Source organism: Trichechus manatus, unplaced genomic scaffold, assembly GCF_000243295.1.
Source record: "Trichechus manatus latirostris isolate Lorelei unplaced genomic scaffold, TriManLat1.0 scaffold00054, whole genome shotgun sequence".
NCBI lineage: Eukaryota > Metazoa > Chordata > Mammalia > Sirenia > Trichechidae > Trichechus > Trichechus manatus.
The window spans coordinates 15,934,534-15,947,154 of record NW_004443990.1 but is presented as its reverse complement, the minus strand read 5'-3'; the positions used below and the strand labels follow the sequence as shown (position 1 = coordinate 15,947,154).

General features: G+C 35.7%; 1 protein-coding gene across 3 annotated transcripts in view; it reads right to left on the bottom strand.

Annotated features, from left to right (window-relative positions):
- The window catches only part of CDK12 (cyclin dependent kinase 12), a 57,266-nt gene that overhangs the window by 25,562 nt on the left and 19,083 nt on the right, over positions 1–12,621 (bottom strand). For all 3 annotated transcript variants that reach the window (XR_002824368.1, XM_004378026.2, XM_023732816.1), the window contains exons 7-12: positions 8,731–8,787; positions 8,234–8,335; positions 3,717–3,794; positions 2,604–2,720; positions 2,155–2,286; positions 552–766 (exon numbers count right to left, since the gene is read on the bottom strand). Coding sequence is in view for 2 of the 3 variants with exons in the window: in XM_004378026.2 (XP_004378083.1) it covers positions 552–766; positions 2,155–2,286; positions 2,604–2,720; positions 3,717–3,794; positions 8,234–8,335; positions 8,731–8,787 (701 nt within the window). In the remaining variant the exon portion in view is untranslated. The remainder of the gene's footprint in view (positions 1–551; positions 767–2,154; positions 2,287–2,603; positions 2,721–3,716; positions 3,795–8,233; positions 8,336–8,730; positions 8,788–12,621) is intronic.

Sequence of the window (12,621 nt, the reverse complement as noted above, 5' to 3'; positions counted from 1 at the left end):
ACAGGGAGGGGAAAGTGAGCCAAGAAAAGAATTATCTATAGCTCAGAAAAACTGTTGGTATCACAGGAGAACTACTTTGTTAATTAGTTCATTATTAAACATTTTTGATGTATATAGATCAAATAACAGTCTATGAAACTAACTACATTTAGCAACTGTGACTTAATATGATCAGATTCTAAAAAAGTCCCATCAAATCCAACTGACATAAACAAGGCTCCAAATTATATGTGTTAGAGAGCCATGGGTGAATGAACTTTTAAGTTTGGCTCACCTAATTCATCGATTTATGCCACATATCTAATTGAGATATAGTCTTCTCTATTTCCAGAAAGGAAAATGATCTATTGTAGATTTTCCTGGACTGTATGTACAAAATTTAGTTTCTCTCTCTCTTCTCCTCATAATGAGGACACTGACCTCTTTACTTACAATTCACCAGATAAAAACAGATACACACACACAGACTCTCAATCTCTCTCCTTGCATCTGACCTTCAAAACCTGCCAAAATATGCTCATAAAAGCACAAAGGCCCATCCCAGCACTGACCTACTGCATCCCCAGCCCCAGGCTCCACCTTGCTAGGAGCAGGCTGAGGTGGTGGTGCTGGGCTGCTGTTCTTCACAGGCTCAGCACTTGTCCCTGAGGTAGTTTCTTTTCGAGGGGCTTTGGAAGGAGGTGGCTCTTCCACCACAATACCACTTTGTCGCTGCCGTCGCCTCTTCTTGCTCCACAATTCATGGCAATCCTGCCAGTGGGGGAGGCTGGAAAAAGACAAAGCAAAGGGGAAATGTATATGGGAATGTGGTTCAATGAAGTGAGTGAATGGGGGAAACAAGGGAATAAAATGGGGAGGCAAAGAACAGGGGAAAAAATGGGGAAAAAAAAAGATTAAAATAACTAGAAAAGTTAGTAAATAGATAGTAGCAATGTAAAAGGAATCATGGCAGATGGTAATCTGAGGAAATAAAAGTCCAAAAGATTTCTAGAGTAAGAAATGAAAATCTTGCTAGTACCAGAGATATACTTGCTATACAAAACTCCCATATTCCAGTCAAATATTTAAATCTCATAACTGTTCTTGCTTGGCATTACAAGAATAATGGAGAACTTTATTGGTTAAGTTTCAATTGGGAATAAACAGGAGGACGGAGATGATTGGCCTGTTAATATCTACAAAAAGTCTAGGAAAGCAGAATGGTAGTCGTTTAAATCTTAGAACCACATAAATGTATTAAGTCACCTCTATATAAAATCAATTTGTGTTATCTGGTCTGTGAGGACCAAAATCTAGTTCTTTCTTCTTTCTACTCAATAATGGAAACAGTCCAAGTAGGCCAAATCTTATTTCAATAGATTACTACTGCAAAAATCTTTCTATAACAAGAGTTCACAAATTTTAGTAAAAAGCTTATGTATTTCAAGCCACATTCAATGTATCAAAATTCTAGTGCAATAAATCAGTTTGGACATTTCTCTGGAGCAGTTTGTAGTTACTACCTACTTATGTACAAACATCCCATCTATCTTCTAAAGACACACAGCCTTTCTAAAGATAAGAAAATGCCCCCAAAAATCTGACATGAAAGCTGTAACACTGTCAGCAATAAAATTCAAAATCTTGCAGACTTTTTATTTGCCAGAATGTGGAATGAAAGTGTAGAGGCTCTGGAAATCCTGTAGAATTCAGGATATTCGTAAGATCTTGATGAAAGAGAGACAGGTTCAAAGATCATATTGTCTACATCAAAATTTAGGACACAGGACCTGACAATGATGCAAACTATTTAAAATTAGGACTATCCTTGCAAGTATGGGATATAATGGTCACACAGACATAAGGGAAGTCAATCAGATGGAATGGTTAAACAAAAACTAGAAGGAATACTTTCAAAGATGTTGTATAGGGCAGTATGCTGGGAATCCAGGAACAAAAGAAGACAGTTTGAATCAAATTAGAACAAATGTCATAGCTAAATCTATTTAAAACAATAAACCAAATCTCCTTATCAACCACAATACTGAAGGACACCTCTCCATTTAGGATTTACTCAGCCATTTGCGGCACCTTTAAAAAATCTATTATTTTGAATTTTCGTCTCCTGAGGTCTAGGGGCAGTTTTAGGGTCACTACATGGCCACCAGCACTTACTCTGGAGGAGCCATTTTGCTGAGCTCGACATCTTTAAGGAAGTCACTCTGTAGGGTCTGTTCGGCTGTGCAACGCTTACTAGGATCTAGTGTCAGCATGTGGTCCAATAAATCAAGTGCTGCTGAAGGAATGCTGTGGAAAGGAACAGAGAAAGGACAAGTTCACAATAACCTCACAGTTCTCAAACTTGTAACCTTACGTCAAAAGGTCTATGAACTTCCAGCTTCATGTAAAAGTGTGGAAAGGAAGTTGAGAGTTGGCTAACGCACGCAAGCAGATTTACTCCCACATGGGATTTAGGAAATACTACAATTCAGGTAGGAAAAATCAATCTAGCAAGTCCATTATCTTTCTGTCTTGGGAAGAGCAAAAGGTCTATAAGAAAACTTATACACTGTTTCCTAATACCAGCTATATATAGAAACCAGATGTACAACTGCCAAACTTACAAAGAGAATTCTTCTCGTAGACGCCTCCTATATTGCTTCTTTGGTTTCATGGTGTTGAAGTAGGGCAGCTTGATAACATCAGGCCACACAGCTGGACAAGGGCTACCACAGAGTCGACTGCAAACAAAGTAAAAAGCAAGAGCAAGGGAGTCAGTGAGTCAGCATTATGGATTCTGGAGGTTCTAGAAGCAGAAATTATTACCTCCTGAGGTCTGGGAATCTTTGCTTATTACATTAGGGGGCATGCAGAAAGGTAAACTAAGACCTCACTGTTTAAGAACAAAACGAATAGGACAGAAGGAACTGGTTAACGAAGATAGTGAAGAAAAAATACTACTACAAAGATACAAAATGATTCACATATTTGATTTTATAAAATATGTTTTTAATCCCCTGAGTAGGTCTTCATTATCAATTTTGTTTTGTTCAGTTAGTATTAATTTATACAACAGCTGTCAAATGACTGAGTGGGTTCTATAAAATCCCTACAGAGACCACAGCCTAAGACTGGAATTTTGATGGATAACTGAGAGTTTACTGCAGTTATTTATCACCTTTAAAAAATGTCTACACTAGCCTGTTGTAGTCTTTTCTTTAATCTTACTGGGGAAAGAAAAAACACCCTAAATTCCATTCCAACTCTAGACCTTTCCCCTAAATCCTCTATTATAGGTTCTATTTTAAAATTATCTATTTAATGCTGTGTTCTCTTACTGAACTTGGAGTTCTTCGAAGGCAGGGACCTATCTTATTTATCTCTGAATCCTAAAGTTTAACAGAGAAAGGAATCTGTTACATAGCAGACTTAATAAATGTTTGCTGAATAAATTTAATCTTAATTTAACCCAAAATGGAACAACCACCTTGAAAATGGCGTATTTTCATATGAAGAACTAATAAAAAATATGCAAGATAAGACCTAAAATTTTTATGGAATATAATTCCTTTATGCATATAGCCTGTGAAAAGTATATGGTAATCCTGAATAGAAGAGAAACTTACTTGGACATAAGGAGCATAAAATCATTTAGAAGAATGACTAAAAAGTGTTATAAATTAGAGGATGAGATTACCCATCACACCTGGGCACCCATAGCATAAGCACAGCTGTACCTGATCAGTTCTAGCTGAGCCAGTTCCAGATTGGCTTGAAAAATAGGCTTCTTTGTGAACAATTCCCCGAGGATGCATCTAGAAAGAATAAAATTGAGGGGTCAGGAAAGAAATCCTTATAGCCTATTTAAAGTGTGTCTCAATAAACTTTTATAGTTTATTGGGCTGCATCTGATATACGATATTGTAAATTAGCCCAAAAATGCAGTGTCTGAGTTTTGTAAAAGAAAACATTTACTGCAGTGAAAACAGACAATATAAAAGGTTGAAATTTGCCAGTCAAATCTTTGACTCTATAAGCAGAGAGAGTCAATAGTCTTTCTTTTCCATCAATTCTATTGCAAATCAAGGAAATAACTAAAGACTAAAAAGACCCACATTTCAAGGATGCTCTGTAATTTTTTTAGTTTTTCATTCATCTGGTCTGTAGAATGTATACTACACTACAGCCCTTTGGACATTTTATTTGCAAAGAAAACAGTTTACTGTAGTCAAGGATCAGTTTTCAATAGGCTTTCCAAATACTTCTGCCATTTTGAAAAGTTCTTTCAAAGCTACACAGACATACTTACACAGCCTCAAAGTATCTCCCCACAAATAACTTATTACAAAAGAAAACTACTAATTATTTAGTGGCGAAAAATATGACAATACCTTAACCAAGTGACCAAAATTAACATAATCAATAAGAGGAAAACAGACTCTTCCATTTAAGTACAGATGTGATACTCTGAGAGGAACATAACATCACTCACTTATATAGTATTCCTGTCAAAAATATATAACTTGAATCTAATCATGAGAAAATGTCAGATAAACTCAACCTGAGTGACACTGTATGTAGTAACTGGTCTGTAGTCTTAAAAAAGAATCTGTCATGAAAGATAAAGAAAAGCTGAGGAACTGTTTCAGATTAAAGAAGACTAAAGAGAATGACAACTAAATGTAATTCATGATTCTGAACTGGATCCTGCATTAGGTGGCGAGGGGTTGTTTATGAGACATTATTAGGGTACTGATGAAACTAGAATATGAAATATAAATTAAAATACTGTATTACATCAAAATAGTGTACTGATGTTAAATTTCCTGAATTTGATAACTGTACTGTGGTTATATAAGAGAGTATCTTTGATCTTATGTAATATATATCAAATATTAAAAGGACATGATATATGCAACTACTTTCAAATAGTTCTGGAAAAAACATGTGATGTGCTGTGTATATACATACATGTGTATGTATATATACATACATATATATATAAATATACACATACATGTATACATACACATATATACATATATGTATATATATACACATTTTATTGTATGTACATATGTTATCTAATATTTTTTATATATGTGTATATGTATGTATGTAGAGAAAGAATGATAAAGCAAACGTGGTAAGATGTTTAAAAATTAGTGCATCTGACATGAATGAATCTCTAATTATGCTGAGTGAAAGATATCAGAGGAAACATACTATACATACTATGATTCCATTTATATAAAATTCTAGAAAATGGAAATTAATCTATAGTGACAAAAGCATAATAACAGTTGCCTGGGAAGGTGGCGTGTGGGTGAGAGAGAGATTACAAAGGGGCACCGGTATATATATGTCAAAATTTATCAAATTGTACATTTTAAGCATAAGCAGTTTATTGTATACCTCAATAAAATGGTTGAGAAAATTTAGTGAATTTGCATAAAGGCTGTATCAAACTTCATTGTACTACTCTTGCAACTTTTCTGTAAGCTTAAAGTTATTTCATAAGAAGTTTAAAATAAAGGAAAATCTTATATGAATACTGCATACTTTTTTGTATGCCTGAAATATTTCATTTTTTAAAAAGTGGGGAAAGAAAAATAAAAAAGGACAAAGAATCTCTGCTTTGGCCTGTCCTTTGAAATGAGATTTACTTGGAAGTATTCACAAAACCAAAGTATATAGATTTACTTTGAAATTCTTTAGCTTGACTAAATTTTAGGAAAAACCCTAAATTTTTAAGTAATTAGTACCTTCTTATTATGTAGACTGCATTTATTAACCTCAAATGACAAACGCTAAATTTGAACTTCCAATATTCTCTCAAACCTGATTTAGAGATGGAAAAGTAAATTTAATTCTGTCTCCCAAACTAACTGCCAAATCAAGTTCCAAATATTGTCACAGCTGGTTATGTAAGAAGCAGAAAAAAAGCTGGATTTTCAGACACTAGGTACAATTTGTTGTACTAGTCTTTCTAGTTTCTCCTCTGATTTGCAAACTAAACTGCTCCGATAGTTCTCTGTAAAGGTCTTCATAGATCACCAAGGTAGTAAGCTAATTATGAAAAGTCAAGCAAAATCTCAACTCAATGAGTTAATGAGCTTTAAAGAAAGCCTAATCTTCTGCAGTTTTCATTTCCAATCATGTTTTGTGTTTTCTTTTATTTCAGTTTAAAGCTCTTTGGTAGGGAAAGCGTCTTCATTATGTAATCAACACTTTGATACTGCACTTAAGTGGCAGGTTGCACAGACTGAAATAATAGTACCAATAGGGCTATGAACCTTCCCCATGCATCTTAATGGGGTGTTAATTTTAAAGCCTAGTTGTGACAATTTAAATGCTAATACTGTTAAAGCAAATAGTCCAGAACACAAACACACCCAGCTTGAGTCACTAAAATTTAACTAAAGCTTCATTTGATTTGGGTAGGCTACCACAGAAATTATGCTCTGTCTCCTTCACCCTTCTGAATTTTGAAATAAAACTCCCACAATGCTCCTTTTAAAGACTGACGTTAATAGAGGAGGGAAAGAACGGGGAAAAGTGATATGCTCCACTGGGAAGTATGTATGTCTGAATCATAAAGCATGGAGGTCAAGGACAGTGTGTGTGCATAAATCATACAACATAAGAAATAATTTACTAACATGGCCCATTTAAAAGTCTGTGCCCCAACATCCAAACTGTGGTCTCTAAATATCATTTTCCACTAAAAGGAACCTAGGCTCCTTGGAGAAATGGCTGATTCCAGGTCTAGGGTAAGAAATAAACAGAATGAGCTTAATTAGAATCTCATCAAACAAGAAAGGCTATCAAAAACTACTATGGGTGTGTCAAAAAGACTCAAGGATTAATTTGAATAAGTTCCCACTAGCCAAAGATTGAACAATTTGAGTAAAAGAATAATAACCACAATGAATTATAACACATCAAATATATTTAAATCCATGAGCTCATAATGAAACTAAAAAATGAAAAACAAAACTCTCACTGGTCATCTCTGGAGGATGCTAGGAAACCTCATTATCTTGAAAACTGGTAAATAAAATTAAAGAATCTTTATCCTACCTTTCCTACATAATTTGTACCTAGGGTTTAGTCAAATAGACGAGAAGTTATCTATCTTTATACAATTATTCCAGGAAGGAATGATATAATTAGAATATGGCCATTATAAAACAAACAAATGAATTCATTGATCTGGGCAATGAGCATCAGCGGCTTATAATGTCTCAAAACAAGACAACTACATATTATGTACAGTGATGTGAGTGGTGTGTGTGTGTGTGTAAATCGCCCTGATGAGGATGAATGTTTTATCACTGACATTATTTAGAACTACCTGCACATGGTGATAATACAAAGCAGACTAATTTGTAGTGGCTTGTATTACTGTTCTTAAATTCTCTACAGACAGTGCACTCATTTAATGTCTGTACTCTGAGTAGGGGGCCCTGGTGGCACAGTGGTTAAGAGCTTGGCTGCTAACCAAAAGGTTGTCAGTTCGAATCCACCAGCCACTCCTTGGAAACCCTATGGGGCAGTTCTACTCTGTCCTATAGGGTTGCTATGAGTTGGAATTGACTTGACAGTAATGGGTTTGGTTTTTGGTTTACTCTGAGTAGAGGCTCTCATTGCCCCCAATCTCCAACCCTGACATAACACTGATTATATAACTTCTGTTAGAAGTACTCAAACCACCTGTAAACTAGCTTTGGGGTGGGTGAGGAGTTGGGAATCAAACTTGAATCCATCTACAATTTAGAGAAAATAAAAGGGAGTAGAGAACCCTGCTTTTAAAAAAGCACCATGGGAATGCAACCAGTAAAATCCAGACTGTGGGAAACTATAGGACAAATTACCCTTATAAATTGTAAGGAAAACGAAAATAAGAGATATGGAGGGGTAATCTATAGATGGAAAAAGGCCTATAGATGAAAAGACTTGAGACATTATCAATCACTAACAATCTCTGGACCTTATTTGAAATTATTTGAATACCAACTCAAACAAAGTGTCCTCCCTCCTCCAAAAAACAACTGGGGAAATGTCAAAAAAAGAAAAAGCATGTCTCTGATATTAAGAAATATTCAGCAAACTTCTCTGAAATCTGGCCAAAAGTTTACCCTCATCCTTTTGAACTTAAACAAGAGCTGCAAAAAGACCATGTGGAGAGAAAACAGAAAACATGTAACAATATATGACCTACAGACAAACGAAAAAGTTAAGAGACCCTTACCCACAGCTCCAAACATCTATGGCTGGTGTATAACGCTCCTCTCCCAACAGGAGTTCTGGAGGTCGGTACCACAGAGTGATGACTTTGTTCGTGTAAGGGCGACTGCAATGCAAAAAACCACCATGACCTAAATATACAACAGCTCCCAATTAAAAATATTTGTATAAAACTTATACACTAGAGTTTCTATTCCTGAAAATAGAAATAGCTGCCAATTAAAGATGGGACTGTTAAAAACAGCTCCATAGCAACATAATAGTTCAAAATAAACTGGACAGAAATAAGAGATGAAGAACGAACCTCCATTCCAATTTGGGTTGACATGTTTCAACCAAGGGCTGATTCAATCATTTAAATAGAATTTATTGTGTAAAACCTAAGTGGTAACACATTCAGATCATCAGGGAACTCTGACAGGTATTGCAACTTGCTAGAATATCCAAGAATAAAAAGAATTCTTTCCCATTTTCCATATATAATTTTGATGAATGCCTTACCTTTCTTCAGAGTTATAGAGTCGAGCAAGTCCAAAATCTGCTAGTTTGATTTGCCCACTGTAAAACAAAAGACAATTACTTTCATGAGTGACATTAGCACCCTCCAAACCACAGCTAAAAAGTCTAGTGCAAATTCAGGAGTTAAAGGAATTACAAATTTTAACCTCTGCTCTCTTTGTTCAACTCAATGGTCACTCTCCCATATTAAGCTTCTTTTGACTACTCCCATCTACCATGCCTCATGCCTTTTCTGAACTACTACTGTAGTTTTGGATTTAACTCCTTAACTAATTCTTTTATTTTATGGCAAGCAACAGTGCCTAGAACCTACTACATTAAATACTTACTGTGGGGAAAAAAAGGGATGGGTTGTTCTAGATTAAGAGAGACTTAAGAGGCCTAACAAACCAAATTCAATTCATAATCCTTGATTGATTCTGATTTGAACACACTAGCTGCAAACGACATTTTTAAGACAACTGAAAAAACATAAATATGGACTGGGTGCTAGAAAAATATTAGGGAATAATTAATTTTGTCAGAGAACTTAGGGTCAAACGTCATGATGTCTGTAACTTAAAATACTCCAGCAAAAAAATAAAAAGGAGAATTTTACAATTGTTAAATGCAGTGATGGGTATATATATTGATTATATTAGTGTCTTGGTATTTTTGTAATTTTGACCTTCTTCAAAATAAAAAGTAAAGCACAACATTGTGGCTATAACAGTTTCTGTCAAACAGGTAGCACAGCTTTAAGCAAACAATTTTTTACGATAAACAAGACCCTCCTTTACTAATACTGTCATCATCTATGCCAGAAAGATACACGCTATCACCTTAGAGAGGTTCTCACACTTTAACGTGAAGTAAGAATCACCTAGAGAGCTTGTTAAAAACAATTTCCTGGGCCCCATTCCCAGAGATGTGGATTCAGTAGATCATACATAGTTTGTGCATCTCCATTTCTAAGAAGTCTACAGATGCCAATGCTGTGGGTCGGAGGAGCACACTCTGAGACTCATTTCCTTAGTGGGATCATACCACATTTGACTTTGCTCAGTATTCTGTGTCTTTGACAGCGATATCAAGGAATAGTTTAAGAGCCTGATAGCCCAGATAAGGCAAAAAAGTAGAGAAAAGAGGCTATGCTAGGATGTGTTCCCCACAGTAGGAGCAATGTGATAAAATATCAAAAGACACTAACTATTAGCAACAAAATTCTAAATTAATTCAACCCTTTTCGTTCCTAGTAAAGATTATAAGCACCTACCCACTTGCCCTAAATGTCATTATATTTTTAAGTTTAATTTATAAGCAAACTCTGAGAACACCAAGAAGTAAAGGAATAGTTGACTTGAGCCCTATATTGGGACTAAGAGGGTTTCTCTAATTCCTTGGCATTCTTACTGAGAGCCTGAGATGATCCCAGACTCAAAGCACACAGCAGGAATGAAAGTTAAAATGGCAACAGACAGTTATGAAAAAGCGGCTAGACCTAAATATTACCAGCACTTAGCGTATTTCCTGTCTGGCACATGTTGTTAGCTGCCATTGAGTCAGCCCTGGAGTCATGACAATCTTATGCACAATGGGATCAGACCATTGTGATCGATAGAGTTTTTTTTTTTATTATTGGCTTATTTTTTGGGAAGTAGATCACCAGTCCTTTTTCCCTAGTCTGGAAGCTCCACTGAAACTAGTTCAGCATCGCAGTAACACACAAGCCTCCATTGACAGATGGGGGTTGTGGCTGTGCTTGAGGTGTATTGGCTGGGAATCAAACCCACGTCTCCTGCATGGAAGGTGAGAATTCTATCGCTAAACCATCACTGATTCGTCTGGCTCATAAACCAAAAAAAAACAAACCAGTAGCCATTGAGTTGATTCTGACTCATGGTGGCCTCATGTGCTGCAGAGTAGAACTGCACTCCATAGGGTTTTCAAGGCTGTAACTTTTCGGAAGTAGACTGCCAGGCCTTTCATCCGAGGCATCTCTGGGTGAGTCTGAACAGCCAACCTTTCAGTTAGTAGTTGGGTGCTTACTATATTTGCCTCCTTTTTATTTTTTGCTGCAGTATTCTGAGTTACAAACATTGTGACATTTGACCCTAAATACTCTGACATAATTAATTACTGCACCACCCAAGGTATTAAATAAATGTACGATAAATATAATTAGTATATGATAGATCATCCTGATAGCAGTTAGCTATTAACTACTGCTTTTCCCTTCCAAATGAATTATTATGGTGATACAGTATGAAGTGTGGAAGTACTGGTAAATATTTGGCAATATAAAACAGAACAGAAATGTTGTTATATTGTTTATTAGGCCGGAACATCACAAGAATAAGCTGAATATAGAGATCTTCAGGGATTCCCTTTTGAGACCATTGGTTTAACTGCTTTTTGATCACAGATATTCAAGTACTTGATGTCTTTATTTCCTCCCAGTTTATCAGCTCTCCATTGTATTTTCTCCTTTGACCAATTAACCAAAGTACTGTCTTGATAGTTTCTTTCATTTATTATTTTTTAATATATCTAATTCATAAGTCTCTAATTCTGGATCAATACAGAATTTAACTTTTCTGCTTCTACCTACAGAGTTGAACACAAGTTGAAGAAAAACATCACACAATCATACAGATTGGTGCCACCGCAAAATGTGTGGTTTCCTATTTCAGTTAGGTCCTCAATAGTGTTTGTTAGTCCTTTGCTTGTCTTTGGTAAGCAACCTCTCATGCTCAGCTGTCATTACAAACCTTCAGCATTCTCCTTTATGTCCTAGTCCACCCGCTACCCTCTCACTTACAAGGGTAAAGTTTTTCCTTCTTCACTGAAAAAAGTCCTAAGATGGGAGCTCCTTAACCTTTTATCTATAAACTTACTTGACTCTATAATCTTTCCCTCCTTTTTAATTACAGAAAGTGTATCAATCCCTTTTCTTATTCAAGGATAATCCCTCTACCTATGGCCTTGATCCCAACTCCTCTAGAAATCTTGTTCCTTTAAATATGCCCAAGTCTTTACCATTCTTAAAATAAAAAGTAAAAGACACATATACTTCTACCTCCTGTTAATTGTACTACCCATCCACTTATCCTATAGTAATGTCATCACTGACCCTTTTATTTTCACATTCTCTTCTTAGGTCTTACAAATCTGTCTGCATCTTCTGATATCTATGACCACTCCCTTGTTAAACTTATGTATCCTGCATTCATATTTTCTTCCTATCTCTCTAACTATTCCCTTGGATTCTACCTTTTGACATCTCTTCAGTATCTGATAACTCCCAAATCTATACTACTAGTTTGGATCTCCCATACGACCAGATGTCTGTTAGATATCACTACCCTAATATATAATATAGACATATCCAAAAGAGACTCCCTCTTCACCCCACCCAACCTGCTTTTCCTTCCGTATTCTCTGTATTGACTGGTAGTGCCAACCATTTAGCTAGTTTCTCAAGTCATAAATATCGGCATTATCTTAAAAGTACTTTCTCTCATTCATTCCCCACTTACTCACCAAAGTCTATTTATCTACTAAGTCCATCCTGTCCATCCCTACTAGCAATGCCTTTGTTAGCTCGGTTACTGTTTCTTAGGATATTCTTAATAGGTCCCCCTGCCTGCAGTCTATACACTGTATAGTAACCATTAGTGAGAGAAGACTAATTGTATCTCTCCTAGATCTGAAACAATTTGGTCTCATTTATACCTGTGTGGTACTTATGTAACCACACAATTTAAAACAATGCATTACTTATATAATCAAAAACAAATTAAAAAAACCCAAACCAGTACCCTTTAATAGCTCCCTATCAACTACAGATAAAAGTTTAAACTCCTTAGTGGGATATACAAGATCCTCAAATTA